Here is a 16,535-nt window from a genome sequence, read left to right as displayed (position 1 = left end):
AATTCACTCGCTTACCACAGAAGTCTGTGACACAGTGTGTCCGTGAAACTGGAGTGAGTCGCTCAAGTGTTCAGTGAATTTTGAAGACAGCAAAGTGGAAGTTCTACATCCCACGATTGCTACATGCAATGAACGAGGACAACTCATATAGTAAAATGGGGTACTGCGAGTGGTTTACTAACATGGTGCGCAACAATGAAGAGTTTGTAGAGATGATTGTGTGGTCTGATGAGGCACAGTTGAAACTCAATGGTACAGTAAATCACCACAGTTACATCTACTGGGCCACCGAAAATCCGAACGTCCATGTAGACAAAGTCGTGAATTTGCCAGGAGTAAATGTCTGGTGTGGGTTGTCTTACCGGGGCTTGATTGGGCCATTCTTCTTTGACGCCACAGTTACTGGTGAGGTGTACCTTCAGAAGCTTCAGACATCCATTTTACCTGCCATCCGAGACTTGTATGGAGACGGAAGAGTTTACTTTCAACAAGATGGTGCCTCAGCCCACTACCAAAATCGTGTTAGGTACTGCATTATTATTATTATTATTATTATTATTATTATTATTTTTTTTTTTTTTTTTTTTTTTTTTTACTTGCGTGAACCATGCTCCATTTTACTTACGAGAAAACAGATCTGGATTGTAAACATACAAATAAGCTTGATTAAATAAAATAAGTATGATGGCTGAGAGCGTACAGATAGTTGGATTTCTCTCAACTACTGCTAGTTGGAACACAATTCTTCCTCTGAAGCTCACCAACCCACATTCATATCATCAGCACTACTTTAAGGTTATTTATATCTCTATATAGGATATCTTTGCTGTTTTGAGGCACAAATACTATTTTTATGAGAACACCTGTACCCATTAAAAGTAATTACAGTACTGATTTTTATATTCATATTTATGCTTTGCAAGTAAGAAAATTTATCAGCAACAATACTTTATTTTGATGCTTTGTCAGAATAAGAAAACAGATTTTTGTCTCGCACTCAGATAGCATCCTTATCAACGACTCTTTGTTTCTTATTGAATACAATGTTCTCAGGCTTCCAGTTGCATCAGACTGTAGATGGATGCCAGTGAACCAAAAAAGCAAAGTTGATTTTATCCATCAGAATGGTTTGGGTCAGTGTTTTCTGGGACAAAGATGGGAGTCTTCTTATTTATTACCATGGACAGAGTAAAATAATAACCAGCAAATAATATTCAAGTCTTCTGGAACAAGTATATTAAAATGTGAAAAAAAGACTTGACCAGTAGCCATATTGTTGGATTTCCAGACTCCCCTCAGATTTAGTGGTAAGATGACCAAGTGGATAGCCCATCAACACAGGTCAATCATGAAAACAGGGAGAAGGTTTGCTGAACTGTGAAAAAAGGCAAAATAAAAACACTGAACAGTCCAAGCTTAACAAGTGTAATATTGAGAAGAATTGACCAGCCACGTCATCATGGTCAAGTCATCATGGTATTGGACTGTAAACTGGATGAGCCATTTTCAAAACTCTCTAATGCAATTATTATTATTTTTAATCACTGCATTATGAACTGTCCGTCCATTCATTGAAATGTTTGTTCTCTTTCTGTAGTCTTGGCGGTTGTCATACTGTATGTTGGTTATAGAACATGAGTCATGTGCTAAGAATACATTATCATCACAAGTAAATGTGATGAATAGTGAGAGCAGGTGAGATACCACACAGACATCTCACAGAAATGAAAACAATAAATAAATGGGTGTGAATTATGTTACAACAAAAGAATTCAAGAATAAAAACTTCCAGAATGGAATGCAACTTCAAAAACATTAAAAAAATTTGTTTTTTTCAGAGCACAGAAAAACTGTGCTATTGTGAAACTGTTGCATTCATTTGTTGCAGCTTATGTGACAAACTATTATGTTTTCATTGTTTCCTTGGGAGCTATCACATTCACACAAACATCCAAATCAGGCAAGGAGGCATATCTCACTCACTTACCATGTGTACGAATTAGGTGCGTCAATAAGAGATTCCTATCATATGACACACATACTGTCACTAATTCCTTGTATGACACACCAGACGTGTTTTCTGATGGAGGATTCAGCTGACTTGTTGTCTTGTCATCAAACATTTGTGGCTCTCATTTGAAAACCACTTCCTATCGGCTGCTAATAGAGTAGGTGTGAAGAATCAACTGTCATTATAGGCCCTTACCTTACACCCTGCTGTTGCCAATGGATGTTACACCATGACACAGAGACAGTAAAAAGTGGAGGGAGGGGGGGGGGGGGGGGGAGGGAGCTTTGAACACAGCTCACCTGCTCGGCAGTAACCACTGTAACCACTTAACCAGGATGCCACTGTACATTCAGGCTTCTCTATATTGCACTTCTTGTTCTTGGACTATTCACTGTTTTTATTTTGCTTTTTTTTCACAGTTGAGTACATCTTCTTCTTGTTTTCATGTTTGATCTGTGCCCAGTTTTTGATGGGCTGTCCACTAGGCCCTCTTACACTAAATGTGAAGGGTATGCAATGGGGAGTTTCCCTTGTAAGAAAAAATGGAAATGCAAGGCTGCGAGATTATCTGGCACAGCAGCGACTGTCCAGTTGCAGTATACTGCTGTTTCGAAGCACGAACTGCAATTAGATGACCAACTAATAGTAACTGTTGTTTCTTGCATTTGCAAATATACATATGTCTTGACTCAAAGCTGAAATAACACTAACTTTCTACAGCACTAACTTTCAAGTACCCCCAACATATGTATTGCAACCACTGGAACTACACCAACTTGAGTTCATGGTACTCTCCATTACCTGTACCACATTCTATATCACTGATTGTCAATTGTGAGAAATGGTGAGTCTGGATTCACTCCATATATCTGAATGACCCATTCAGTGAAGGAACTAAATTTCCTCATAATGCAGATGTCAGTTGAGCTTGCATTAATAAATTTTTCTGCATTTGAGCAGCAAACTTACTTGCTAACAACTCATGAATGATTTTTTTTTATTTAGATGTTCATCATGATGTACATTAACTAAGGCACAGGATAGGCTTCTATAGATGGAAACTTTTTTTGTTCCATGTACGTAACACTGAATTGGCAACTTGTCAGGACAATTATACTTAGGTTACTTGCACATAATTCTTTAAAGCAAATAACAAGTCCTTTCTCAGCAATTAATCTTGCATCCTGAAACATTAAAAGAAATGCGTCAGTGTTCCCAAAGTTGACTTGTCCCTTTGCCTTCATACATTTGGCTGTTACAGATAATTTCAATGAACATGGCTAGACACAAAGAGGAAATTTTATTCATTAATGGCCATTTCTTTTGCAGGGAGAAACAAATGTAATGTTCATTAAAATGGATGAGCCCAAAGACTTTGCAACATGGCTTCAAGTTGCTAAGGTATGAAATTTTCATTACATTTTTTATGCAGTCAGAATTGATCAAACACTGCAAGTTCCCTCAGACAAAAGTAACATCATCAACTGTCATTGCAATTCTAAAGTCCTGTTATTATGTAACAGTTTTTGTTTGTGACCATGAATGAATTCTAAACAGCAATTGGCACATGCATGCCCCTCTTTTTTACATACTGTACAAACTTGTTTCTCAGAAATTTATAATTTTTACTTAGCACCCACTGGAATACATTTTCTTTTATACTAAGCATATATAAAAGATTAGTAAGTATATTCGTGTTTCCTCTTAATATTTCTAGTGTTTCAAAATATGGGACCTCGATGCTAGAGGTCATCATAAGAGCATGTGGAGGATGCATATGAAAGGCAGTGAAATGCTAGTAATAGGAGTTCCAAATTCAGAATACTCGTAAGTAAATAAACTTTATCTGTATCCTATTATTTTCAGTATTACCAATAAACCACATTTCTAACTGTAATGTACAATTACTATGCTTAAAAATGAATGTTAAAACAACTGTGTTACATGTAGCATAATACTTTAAACTGCGAGTTATTTTGCAGAGCAGGCATAATTTTCTCTGTTACTATTATAACAACTGTAACATTTACTTTTGCACTTGAGTCATTCTTAGTAGGATGATTCTGAACAGCAATGATATTACAAGCAAAATTAAATTAAATATTGTGTGTTCATATGCTTGAGTGCATTACAAATCCATAATACAAGCAAGAAAAAACTGAATGAATTACATGAAAAGTAACTGAAAAATAAACATAATGAGGTTTTATCCTCACATATGATGACAAATGAAGAAACATATAATATGCTACACATTATGCAGCTTGTCTACTGTATACAGAGATAATCACACTGCCATACACTAGTGGATGGGCAAAATATTCCATATCATTTTCACACTTAAGCAATCAGAGATGCTGAATGCTGTTTAGTGAGACAGTATTCCATACTACTTCTAAACATTATCACAACTTGTGTCGCCACTTGTCATTCAATCATGTCCCACATTAGTTCAATGAGGGAAAAGCTTGCTAACCATATTGGCCAGAAGAGTAAACAAACACATTGGAGAATATGTTGAATAATGGAAGAAGTGTGTACTGGGGCACTGTCCTGCTTGGAAGTGCACATCCTCCAGAAGTTGAAGAAAGGCAGCAGAACAGACAGGCTGTTAGGTACTTACTGTGGGAGCAGCCTAGCAAGTGTCTCTCTGGCTCACAGCCCACGTTCTGGCAAACAATTTCTTAATGGTCTCATTTGACATTATAGATGCTATATTAATCCCAATCTGTGCTGCTGTTGCCATGTCTGCTTGTCTGATGTGGCATCTGAGGTTTGAATTTGCCTGTCAAATCGAGATGACAAGGCTGTGCACCTTCCTGGACCACCTACACAAAAACTGATACATAGTTGGCATATAAAATCCAAAATGTTGAGCAACACTTCTGAATGACTACCCAGCCTCCTGTAGGTAACAATATAACCTCATTGAAATTCACTTCACTGTACAAACTGTGCTTGTAGATACCATCATGGCGTGCTTTTTATTTTTAATGCAATCTGTTGTTGGAAATAAGAGACCACTCTTTCAGTAAGTCCAGTGTAATTGTTATAGGCTCAGTGTTCTCAAACTCAGTACATGGTTCTTACTCCATTCCCAGAACAGTCCTTTCTCATCTTCTATGTATCATTTTTAGATGTGTTCATTTTTCACTTCCTACTAGTGTATTTCCTCCTTTATGTAAATATAACAAATGGAAGTTTATACAAGGGGCATTCCATAAGTAATACAGTCCTTTTTTTGTGAAAGCAGGTTGGTTTTATTTGTTATTCCAATACAACATATTATTCCCCACTCTTTTGGTTACAAAACCCTATTTTTAAACATAATCTCTATTCAATGTGACGGTGTTACACCACCTTACTGAGTGGCCCTGTATGCTGCATGGTACCATTCTACTGGTTGACAAACAAGCCAGTGTCCTGCTGGTCAGTAACCTCCCCTTCATTCTACTTCCTGTGGTGTGCATCCTTTGTTGGGCCAACCAGATGGAAAATGGAAGGTGCAAGATCTGGACTGTAGGGTGGATGAGGACGAACAGCCCCATGCAGTTTTGTAAGCTCCTCTCAGGTGCACAGACTTGCGTGAGGCCTTACATCATCGTAGAGAAGGAGAAGTTCATTTAATTTTTGTGGTGATGGAACATGCTGAAGTTGTTTCTTCAATTTCCTGAGAGTAGCACGATACACTTCAGAATTGACCATTGCACCATGAGGGAGGACACAAAATAAAATAACCCCTCCAGAGTCCAGAAGACTGTTGCCATGACTTTACCAGCTGAGGGTGCACCTTCGATGTTTTTCTTCGGAGAAGAAGTGATGTTCAGGGAGTGCCATTTTGTTTCCGGTTCAAAGTAATGAACCCATGTTTCATCACCTGTAACAATGTTAGACAAAAACTTGTCACAATCAGCAAGCATCATTATGCACAATCAATTTTGCACAGATGGTCCTTCATTGCTCTTTATGGTCTTCTTTGAGGAACACAGCGGGCACACACCTTTGAGCACCCTGACTGATGGACAAGTGTGTCAGCATTACCAACAGATATTTCCAGTTGTGCAGTGATGTGTTTGATTTTGATCCATCAAACAACTCAATATGACAGCGTCCACATTTTCCAATATTTTAGGAATCGCAGCTGTGAGCAGCTGGTCGGCACATGGGAGATCGAACAGGTTCACGCGAACTTGTTGTAACAATGACAGATGTCTTGCCCGACAACTCACCATGCTTTCGTTCACTGTCAGGTCTACATAGACATTCAGCAAGCACCTAAGAATATCTGCAATGCTCTGGTTTTCTGCCTAAAGAAAATCAATGACAGCTCTTGATTGGAAAGCAACTCTGTTACAGATGCCGTTTTGAAGGATATGTATAGTGCCGCCACCTATTGGAACTTCCTGAAACTAAAGGAGCTGAAGCAGCAACATTCCATGATGTACCTCAACAAATTGTGCATTTTTTCAACCAAAATTGGCTGAGGGGGAAAAAAATATGTGTTGCATTACTTATTGAACGCCCCTTGTATTTCTTTACTGTGAAATTAAGTGTTGTTTTACCTACCCTGACTGACAGGTAGATGGTGCTGCAAAATTATTATGACAAACTTCTAGGGGTTGTTGTGATAGCTAATGACTGTTACAGGAAACATAATCTTGTCTCCAAAAATTTGCAAGTTTTAAGAAATTTATTGTTGAACTCTACAGAAAAAGATTCAAAGAAATATATCCTGAGAGCATCCATTTATGCTGTGTATCCTGCACAGACAAGAGGAAGAATACTTATACAAGACAAAGTGTCTTCTATGCTTCCTACTTGTCATATTAAGCCATAATTCACTGCCGCTAGTGATTAAAAACACATAACCCAAAGCTACTGTAAGTTTAAGAGGTGCATGAAGCTGAGTAGCTGACAAGTAACTAATTAATACCAAGCAAATTCAGTATTGTTCATCTCAATATCTTGAATGTTACACATAATAAAGACCTGTACCATAATAATAATAATAATTATTATTATTATTATTATTATTATTATTAAATAATTCCAGGTGACAATGATTCAAGTATCCATTTTTGACATAGTTTCAACACATTGTATTGGTTATCAGCCACTCCTGCTTCATAAATGGAAAAATTTGTTTGGCAGCTTTCTTAGTTACTGGAACAGCCATGACTCAAAGAAAAAAAAAGCCTTCCATGTCACCTAAGCTTATTTGATCAAAGAATCAGTTCAGTTAAACTCAGTGTTAATTTACTTACACTAATGAGCCAAAACTTTATGACCACTGCCCACTGTAAGGTTGTATGCTGCCTGGCAGCACTGAGGGCTCATTATGTGGTAAGAGAAGTATATGAGCAGAGCAGAGATGAATTGGGATTCATTCTAGTGATAAGTGGCGCAAATGCAGAAATCACCGACTTTGACAAAAGCCAACTGGTTATGGCTCAGTGCCTGGGAGTGAGCATCTTAGAAATGGTGAAGCTTGTCGGCTGTTCATGTCCTACTGTCATGAGCATCTGCGGAAAGTGGTTGAAGAATGCTGAAACCACGAGTACGTGACAAGCAGTTAAACAGAGAACCGACTCTTGGTGATAACATATTAGACCTTCTGGTGACAAACAGACCCGAACTATTTGAAACAGTTAACAAAGAACAGGGAATCAGTGATCATAAAGCAGTTACTGCCTCAATGATTTCAGCCATAAATAGAAATATTAAAAAATGTAGGAAGATTTTTCTGTTTAGCAAAAGTGACAAAAAGCAGATTTCACAGTACTTGATGGCTCAACACAAAAGTTTTGTCTCAAGTACAGATAGTGTTGAAGATCAGTAGACAAAGTTCAAAACCATCGTACAATATGCATTTGATGAGTATGTGCCAAGCAAGATCGTAGGAGATGGAAAAGAGCCACCGTGGTACAACAAACAAGTTAGAAAACTGCTGCAGAAGGAAAGGGAACTTCACAGCAAACATAAATATAGCCAAAGCCTTGCAGACAAACCAAAATTAAGCGAAGCAAAATGTAGTGTGAGGAGAGCTATGATAGAGGCATTCAATGAATTCGAAAGTAAAGTTCTATGTACTGACTTGGCAGAAAATCCTAAGAAATTTTTGTCTTCTGTCAAAGCGGTAGGTGGATCAAAACAAAATGTCCAGACACTCTGTGACCAAAATGGTACTGAAACAGAGGATGACAGACTAAAGGCCAAAATACTAACTGTATTTTTCCAAAGCTGTTTTGCAGAGGAAGAATGCACTGTAGTTCCTTCTCTGGATTGTCGCACATATGACAAAATGGTAGATATCGAAATAGACGACAGAGGGATAGAGAAACAATTAAAATTGCTCAAAAGAGGAAAGGCCGCTGGACCTGATGGGATACCAGTTCGATTTTACACAGAGTACGCGAAGGAACTTGCCCCCCTTCTTGCAGCGGTGTACCGTAGGTCTCTGGAAGAGCGTAGCGTACCAAAAGATTGGAAAAGAGCACAGGTCATCCCCATTTTCAAGAAGGGACATCGAACAGATGCGCAGAACTATAGATATATATCTCTTATGTCAATCAGTTGTAGAATTTTGGAACATGTATTATGTTCGAGTATAATGACTTTTCTGGAGACAAGAAATCTACTCTGTAGGAATCAGCATGGGTTTAGAAAAAGACGATCATGTGAAACCCAGCTCGCGCTATTCGTCCATGAGACTCAGAGGGCCATGGACACAGGTTCCCAGGTAGATGCCATGTTTCTTGACTTCCGCAAGGCATTCGATACAGTTACCCACAGTTGTTTAATGAACAAAGCAAGAGCATATGGACTATCAGACCAATTGTGTGATTGGATTGAAGAGTTCCTAGATAACAGAACACAGCATGTCATTCTCAATGGAGAGAAGTTTTCCGAAGTAAGAGTGATTTCAGGTGTGCCGCAGGGGAGTGTCGTAGGACCATTGCTATTCACAATATACATAAATGACCTTGTGGATAACATTGGAAGTTCACTGAGGCTTCTTGCGGATGATGCTGTAGTTTATCAAGAGGTTGTAACAATGGAAAATTGTACTGAAATGCAGGAGGATCTGCAGCGAATTGACACATGGTGCAGGAAATGGCAATTGAATCTCAATGTAACAAGTGTAATGTGCTGCGAATACATAGAAAGAAAGATCCCTTATTATTTAGCTACAATATAGCAGGTCGGCAACTGGAAGCAGTTAATTCCATAAATTATCTGGAGTACGCATTAGGAGTGATTTATAATGGAATGATCATATAAAGTTGATCAGTTGTCGGTAAAGCAGGTGCCAGACTGAGATTCATTGGAAGAATCCTAAGGAAATGCAATCCAAAAACAAAGGAAGTAGGTTACAGCACACTTGTTCACCCACTGCTTGAATACTGCTCACCAGTGTGGGATCTGTACCAGATAGGGTTGATAGAAGAGATAGAGAAGATCCAACGGAGAGCAGCGCACTTCGTTACAGGATCATTTAGTAATCGCTAAAGCGTTATGGAGATGATAGATAAACTCCAGTGGAAGACTCTGCAGGAGAGACACTCAGTAGCTCAGTACGGGCTTTTGTTGAAGTTTCGAGAACATACCTTCACCGAGGAACGAATGGACAGTTTGTTGCTGGTCATTCCCACATAGAATGCATCACAGTGTAGGCAGGTCAGTTGGTAAATCAATCACGTGGGTGCTTTCACATGTGGCTCTGCCTTTGATCATGTACACCTTCCGGGTTACAGGACTGGAGTAGGTGGTGGTAGGAGGGTGCATGGGACAGGTTTTACACCGGGGGCAGTTACAAGGATAGGAGCCAGAGGGTAGGGAAGGTGGTTTGGGGATTTCATAGGGATGAACTAACAGGTTATGAAGGTTAGGTGGACGGCGGAAAGACACTCTTGGTGGAGTGGGGAGGATTTCATGGAGGGTGGATCTCATTTCAGGGCAGGATTTGAGGAAGTCGTATCCCTGCTGGAGAGCCACATTCATAGTCTGGTCCAGTCCCGGAAAGTATCCTGTCCTCTGGTTATTTGCTACTGTACCAGGTCGGAAGGGTAGTTGCGGGATGTGAAAGCTGTTGTCAGGTTGTTGGTGTAATGGTTCAGGGATTCCGGACTGGAGCAGATTCGTTTGCCACGAAGACCTAGGCTGTAGGGAAGGGACCGTTTGATGTGGAATGGGTGGCAGCTGTCATAATGGAGGTACTGTTGCTTGTTGGTGGGTTTGATGTGGACGGACATGTGAAGCTGGCCATTGGACAGGTGGAGGTCAACGTCAAGGACAGGATACTTGTGACAGAATACTTTCTGGGACTGGACCAGACTCTGAATGTGGCTCTCCAGCAGGGATACAACTTCCTCAAATCCTGCCCTGAAATGAGATCCATGGAGATGATAGATAAACTCCAGTGGAAGACTCTGCAGGAGAGACGCTCAGTAGCTCAGTACGGGCTTTTGTTGAAGTTTCGAGAACATACCTTCACCCTAGATCATTATCATGTCAACCTAAACAACAGAAGATATGATAGGCCATGGTATAATCTTATAAACATAGTAATAGAAAGATGTAATTATATTCATAATACATACAGAGATTGGAAAAAAGTGTGGAAAGACCATGAGAAATGTATGCTTGAAATAAATGCAGATACTAGCCAGTCCTTAGGTTGCACTGTTCTGTTTGACCATGAATGGCACCTTTACAAAGTCCTCAATACACAGCCTAGTCAGAACAGTATTCTTTGTTCTTGTCAGTGCATTATGTCAGAGCTAAGTGAATTCCAACATGGGCAAGTTGTGGTGCTCGCATGTTGGGAGCTTCTGTAATCAAGGGAGCCAAAGTGTGTGGTGTTTCACAAGGCATCATATCAAATATTTATACCGCATACAGGGAAAGCAGAAAAATGTCATCCAGTAAGAGGATGAGTGTGTGTGTGTGTGTGTGTGTGTGTGTGTGTGTGTGTGTGTAGTGATCATGATGGATGGTAATTGAAGAGGATTGTGATGAAAAATAAAGGAAGACAGCTGCAAAAGTATTGAGGAACTGAATGTCTCACTTGTGAACACTGTCAGCACCAAAACAACATTAAGGGAGCTCTAGAAGCAGGGAGCTGCAGGGTGAGCTGGAATTGCAAAACCCCTCTTATCAGTGATGCAAATGACTGTAACAGGGAAACGTGATGCCAAAGCCATAAAACTGGTAATATGGACCAATGGAAGAAAGTCATTTGGTCAGATGAATCTTGCTGTCCATTGTTTCCAACTTCTGGCCGAGTTTAACATCCCAAAAGTGGAACATGGCAGGGGCTCAGTGATAATTTGGGCAGCCATGTCGATCTATTCCATATGCCCATGGTAACTCTGAAAGGATTATGTGATCATTCTAGCTAATCAGGTCAATCCCAGGCTACAGTGTTTGTCCCCCAATGGTGATGCTGTGTTCCAAGATGACATAGCTTCTGCTCACACAGCTCACATTGTCCAGGACTGGTTTTATGGACAAAAGGATGAAATGTCACATCTCCCCTGGCAATCATAGTCAACAGACCTCAATATTATTGAGCCTCTGTGGTCTACTTTGGACAGAAGGGTGCATGATCGCTATCCACCTCCATCATCATTACCTGAAACTGCCACTATTTTGCAGTAAAGTATAAGAATCCCTTGAAAACCACACAGGACATATATTTATCCATCCTGAGCTGACTGGAAGCTGTTTTGAATGCCAATAGATTTCCTACACCACATTAGGCATGGTAATGTGTGGTGATTTTTGTGTTCCCATATTTTTGTCCAAAACCTGTATGACAACAAGAAGATAGCAATATACACTGTTAGCCATAAAAAAAATTCTACATCTTGATGACAACATGCAACAAATAGCAAACAAAATTATTAGTCTTCAACAGCAACGGTATCAAGTAAGTAATATACTGTATCAATTCATTCTGTCGATAAGCAAATATTACGCAGCAGATTTCTCATACAGAAACTGCACTTTTAATGTTGTTTGTTTGTGAGAAGATCCTGTCAAGCTTCATCTAAGGAAAAACATTTACCAGTATGTGTCCAAATTTAACAAAGACGAGACCACGGACTATTGAGACTATGATTTATTCTGCGATATAGCTGCTCACGTTAGTTGGGATCCCATAACAGTAACATGAAAGGAATCGACGGGTTCATGAGGGCCTTACTCTACACTATGAGCAGCATTAAAAATAAAAATAAGTTTTAAAAAATCCATTTTAAAATGGCAAATTGATTCCATCTTACTTCTTTTTCTCCCTCCCTCCCTCCCCCTCTCTCTCTCTCTCTCTCTCTCTCTCTCTCTCTCTCTCTCTCTCTCTCTTACCCCACCTCCCCCCCCCCCCCCCCATCCCCAGCAGTTATTAGGTAAGTGAAACGGTTGGACACCCTTTTCTACACCACGCACAGTCTCAGTAGCTCTGTGTGACTAGCGTCCAATACGTTGAATATATTGTTCACCCGGCCATTCAAGATCGTACATCTACATCACATACCTTGAGTAAGCCAAGCAAAAAAACTGTTCACATGGACAGTGTGATGACTGATCCAGCTTCTCTAGATACAGCAGCACAGATATGTGCCAGACAACACCGCTGGAAACAGGAGTGGCACCCTGTCATCTCTTCAGATGAGTCCCAGTTCTGCGTACAGCTTCATAATGGAAATGTCCATGTGTGGAGGCTTCGAAAAGGACAAATGTTGCCATATTGCATTCATCATCACATGGACCCAACACCTATGTGATGGTATGGTGTACCATTGAGCAGACAATGCATTAATGTCTGGTTTGCATAGCCAGTAATTTGGACAGCCGTCACTACGTTACTGCCAGGTTAAGGCCAGTGGCTGAATGCTATCTTAGAGATCCCTGTGATGTTATCTTTCAACAAAATAACACAAGACTCCATGTACCCATGCTGTCCAGACCTACTTTGATACAGACGATATTTGACTGTTACCCTTAGCAGCCCATTCTGAAGCACTCTTGCCCATTAAAAACACCTTGTCATGTGTTGCTGAGAGACTGGCACAGTACCACTCGCCAGCCACTGTGATTGTTAAACTTTTGCATCAACTGATATACGTTTATCTCTTGCCGAAACTTGGTCCGACTTAATGCCCAACCAAGTTAGTTATTGCTGCTGCCAGAGCTCTGCTTACTGCATTTCACACCTCGTATACCCCCAAATCACCTACAAATTTAAGCATGTATTAAACACATTATAAAAAACATTCTGTTATTTGATGTTCCTCATAGGCTTACAATTTTAATGGCCTGCATTGTAAATATAGCATAGTAGGGCAGTTTCTTGTCATGTGATATATAGGAATTCACTGTAATGAACAGCCTGGCTCAAAAAACAAGTCACTTGATATCAAATATATGAACAAGTTATGAGTGTACAGTGTATTGTAAATAACAATAGTAAAATAAAGAGTTGCATAATCATGAATGAAAAAACCATAAAACATAGCAACAACTATTACCTTCAGAATGAATATTATTCATTCTGCAGCGAAATGGGCACTGATTTGAAAATTCCTCGCAGGTTACCACATTGACTGCCACATGCATAGTGATGGATGTTTCACTGCTAGGCCAGGCCATGCCATCGTGTTAGGTGAAGGAACATGGCATCAGGTGTAAGACTCTGTTGTGGTCGCTGGTGGCCTTGTGGCAGTCAGAATGTTAAAACTGTGAGCTGGATCGGGACTCAAACCTTGGACTTTCACAGGCCGCGAGCAAGTGTTCACCGAATGAACTATCCGAGCACAACTCCATGACCTGCCCTCACAGCTTTACTTCTGCCAGTACCTCATCTCCTACCAAAGGTCCAGGTTCGAGTCCCAGTCCAGCATATGGTTTTAATCTACCAGAAAATATCAGATCAGTGTACACTTCACTGCAGAGTGAAATTCAGAAAACAATCCCCTGAGATAAGGCTAAGCCATCAGTATCCTGCCTTCCAGTAGTGCTAGTTCTGCAAGGCACACAGGAGAACTTCTGTGAAATCTGCAAGGTAGGAGATGAGGCACTTGCAAAAGTAAAACTGTGAGGGTAGCTCGTGAATTGCACTTGGATTTCTGAGTCAGTAGAGCAGTTTCCTACTGAAGGCAAAGGTCCCAGGCTTGAGTCTCGGTCCAGCACTCAGTTTCAATCTGCCAGGAAATTTCAACTGTTACCTCGTATACCACGATAAACATCAGAAAACCACAAGCACTCTTGCGCACTAAAGTAATGTCGAAGCCCACAACCATGTAGTCACTACAGGCTTTAATAAAGTGAGCCCAAGTCAGGTGTAGATTACAAGGTGCCAGAGGACACTGCCAACACTGTTGTTGTTTATTTTTGAGTAATTACGTGTAATGCAGGGGCACTCATAAGTTGTTCATATGTATGATATCAACGAACTATAGTTTTTGTACAGTCTTGTTGCTCAATACAGTGCTTTCTTTTACATCTGATGTCAACGAACTGCTCTTCCATGCTGGATTTGAAATTCTATTTACATCTTAACAGCCATGTTTATTATTAGTGTATCTACATTGTTTTCTTACTATGTTTACAAGGATATGTTGTGCGCTTTTCTATCTTTTGTTATGTAGAGAAATATGATGAAATATGATTGAAAGTAGTTGTAAATAAAAAGATAGTGGTATAGCTGCTTTTGGAGATTTGAAGATTTTTTTCTGGATAAGAAATATGTACTGAAGCTAGTACTGGTATACCTAAATACTTGTAGACCTCCATAAAATTAACCTAGTTTGAACAACTATACTCCACTGCCATTTCCTGCTGGGTTGTCCCTCTGGTGCAGAAATGAAAGTCGAATGTCACCTACATTTAGGATATTATCATTTTTCTTTGTGTATCAGAGTCTGTAAATTGTTTTTTGGTTCATTGGCATGTTCTGCAAACAGTGCTTATTACTTAATGAAAGAATGTGAGGTTATTTGCAGAAGACAAAGAAACAGTTGCACGTGAAGGACAATTACTCACAAATTTTCTGCAACCCTCTGATACTGATGAATTGACAGAATTAAGTTAACTTGGGAGGTTGGTATAACTATTACATGTTTAGGGTTAGCACTCACATTATAGATTTGTTGTAGTTCAGAAACCTCCAGTGTCAAGATTTTATGGATGGTACAGTATTCAAAATGATATATTATGAGAGAAGAAACCAATAGTCACAAACAACTACAACAATACTAGTTTAAGATCCTCTAATGTCTATAAATTTTACCTTTAAGGCCAGATACATCTTACACAACAGACCAAAATGAATGAAGATCTCATCATCACAGACATTTTCTCACTAATCATGATGCATATGCACTACTCCACTAGTGGCAGCATTTTTCTGCTTCCAATGACGGTTACACAAACTATGCAGTAAACAACTGATAATCCATATTACATTATTATTATTATTATTATTATTATTATTACTACTACTACTACTATTACTTATTAATGTGTTTCCATTCACTTTTCAGAATATACAAGCCATCAAACATAACACCAATATATTTGGAAGCTCAAGCAGATAAAGGGAAGATCAGGTAGCAGCTCCTCATTGGTGGACAAGATTCGTCAGACATTTGTTGTCACAATCCTGAGCCCCATATTGTGCTTTGTCATAAGTACAAAAACTGAACTGCATCTCAAATCCAGTATTTACAGATAGTTCTGCAAACACAACAGTGGTGTGAATAAATGTGATGAGGCATGTGTGAGAACTGTAAACTGTGATTTTTAAGGCAGTGGAACAACGTGAATAATATAACAAGTGTGATGCTTTGTGAATAAAGAACATTTCCCCTGTTAACTGTGACAAAATGTGTAGGTGACTGCACAGTAATGAAATAATTCCCAATTTGCAAAGATGTAAAGTACTCTCTATGTGTAAAAATAAAATTTGTGAATGTTGTAGAATTGCCTGTTTTGCTCGCTATTTGTGATTTTACACACACTGAGTAATTAAATGTGTGATTTACTGTTACCAATAAAATAAAGAAATATGGTAATATTTATTGCAAGGAGTTCTAATTTTTAATATTATGTTTTCAACTTTTCAGAATTTAATATATAGAAAATAAATAAAATAAAATATTGAGGAATGGCATTTTATTGTTCAGGTGTCTATTTATAATTTGGCGTCCAAAAACCAGGAAGTTTTTTTTGTGTACACAAAAGAAAGGCCCAGTCTACACTCCTGGAAATTGAAATAAGAACACCGTGAATTCATTGTCCCAGGAAGGGGAAACTTTATTGACACATTCCTGGGGTCAGATACATCACATGATCACACTGACAGAACCACAGGCACATAGACACAGGCAACAGAGCATGCACAATGTCGGCACTAGTACAGTGTATATCCACCTTTCGCAGCAATGCAGGCTGCTATTCTCCCATGGAGACGATCGTAGAGATGCTGGATGTAGTCCTGTGGAACGGCTTGCCATGCCATTTCCAC

At 39.4% G+C, this 16,535-nt stretch overlaps 1 protein-coding gene across 8 annotated transcripts in view; it reads left to right on the top strand.

Annotated features, from left to right (window-relative positions):
- The window catches only part of LOC124721404 (protein O-linked-mannose beta-1,2-N-acetylglucosaminyltransferase 1-like), a 2,183,308-nt gene extending 2,167,219 nt beyond the window's left edge, over nucleotides 1–16,089 (top strand). For all 8 annotated transcript variants that reach the window (XM_047246347.1, XM_047246348.1, XM_047246345.1 and 5 more), the window contains 3 exons: nucleotides 3,341–3,412; nucleotides 3,729–3,838; nucleotides 15,553–16,089. In XM_047246347.1, coding sequence (XP_047102303.1) covers nucleotides 3,341–3,412; nucleotides 3,729–3,838; nucleotides 15,553–15,622 — 252 coding nt within the window. In that variant the 3' untranslated portion in view covers nucleotides 15,623–16,089. The remainder of the gene's footprint in view (nucleotides 1–3,340; nucleotides 3,413–3,728; nucleotides 3,839–15,552) is intronic.
- The last annotated feature ends 446 nt before the right edge of the window (nucleotides 16,090–16,535 follow it).

This window comes from Schistocerca piceifrons, chromosome X (genome assembly GCF_021461385.2).
Source record: "Schistocerca piceifrons isolate TAMUIC-IGC-003096 chromosome X, iqSchPice1.1, whole genome shotgun sequence".
NCBI classification, from domain to species: domain Eukaryota; kingdom Metazoa; phylum Arthropoda; class Insecta; order Orthoptera; family Acrididae; genus Schistocerca; species Schistocerca piceifrons.
The sequence above is the reverse complement of the archived record's forward strand: the minus strand, read 5'-3'. Positions and strand labels throughout refer to the sequence as shown.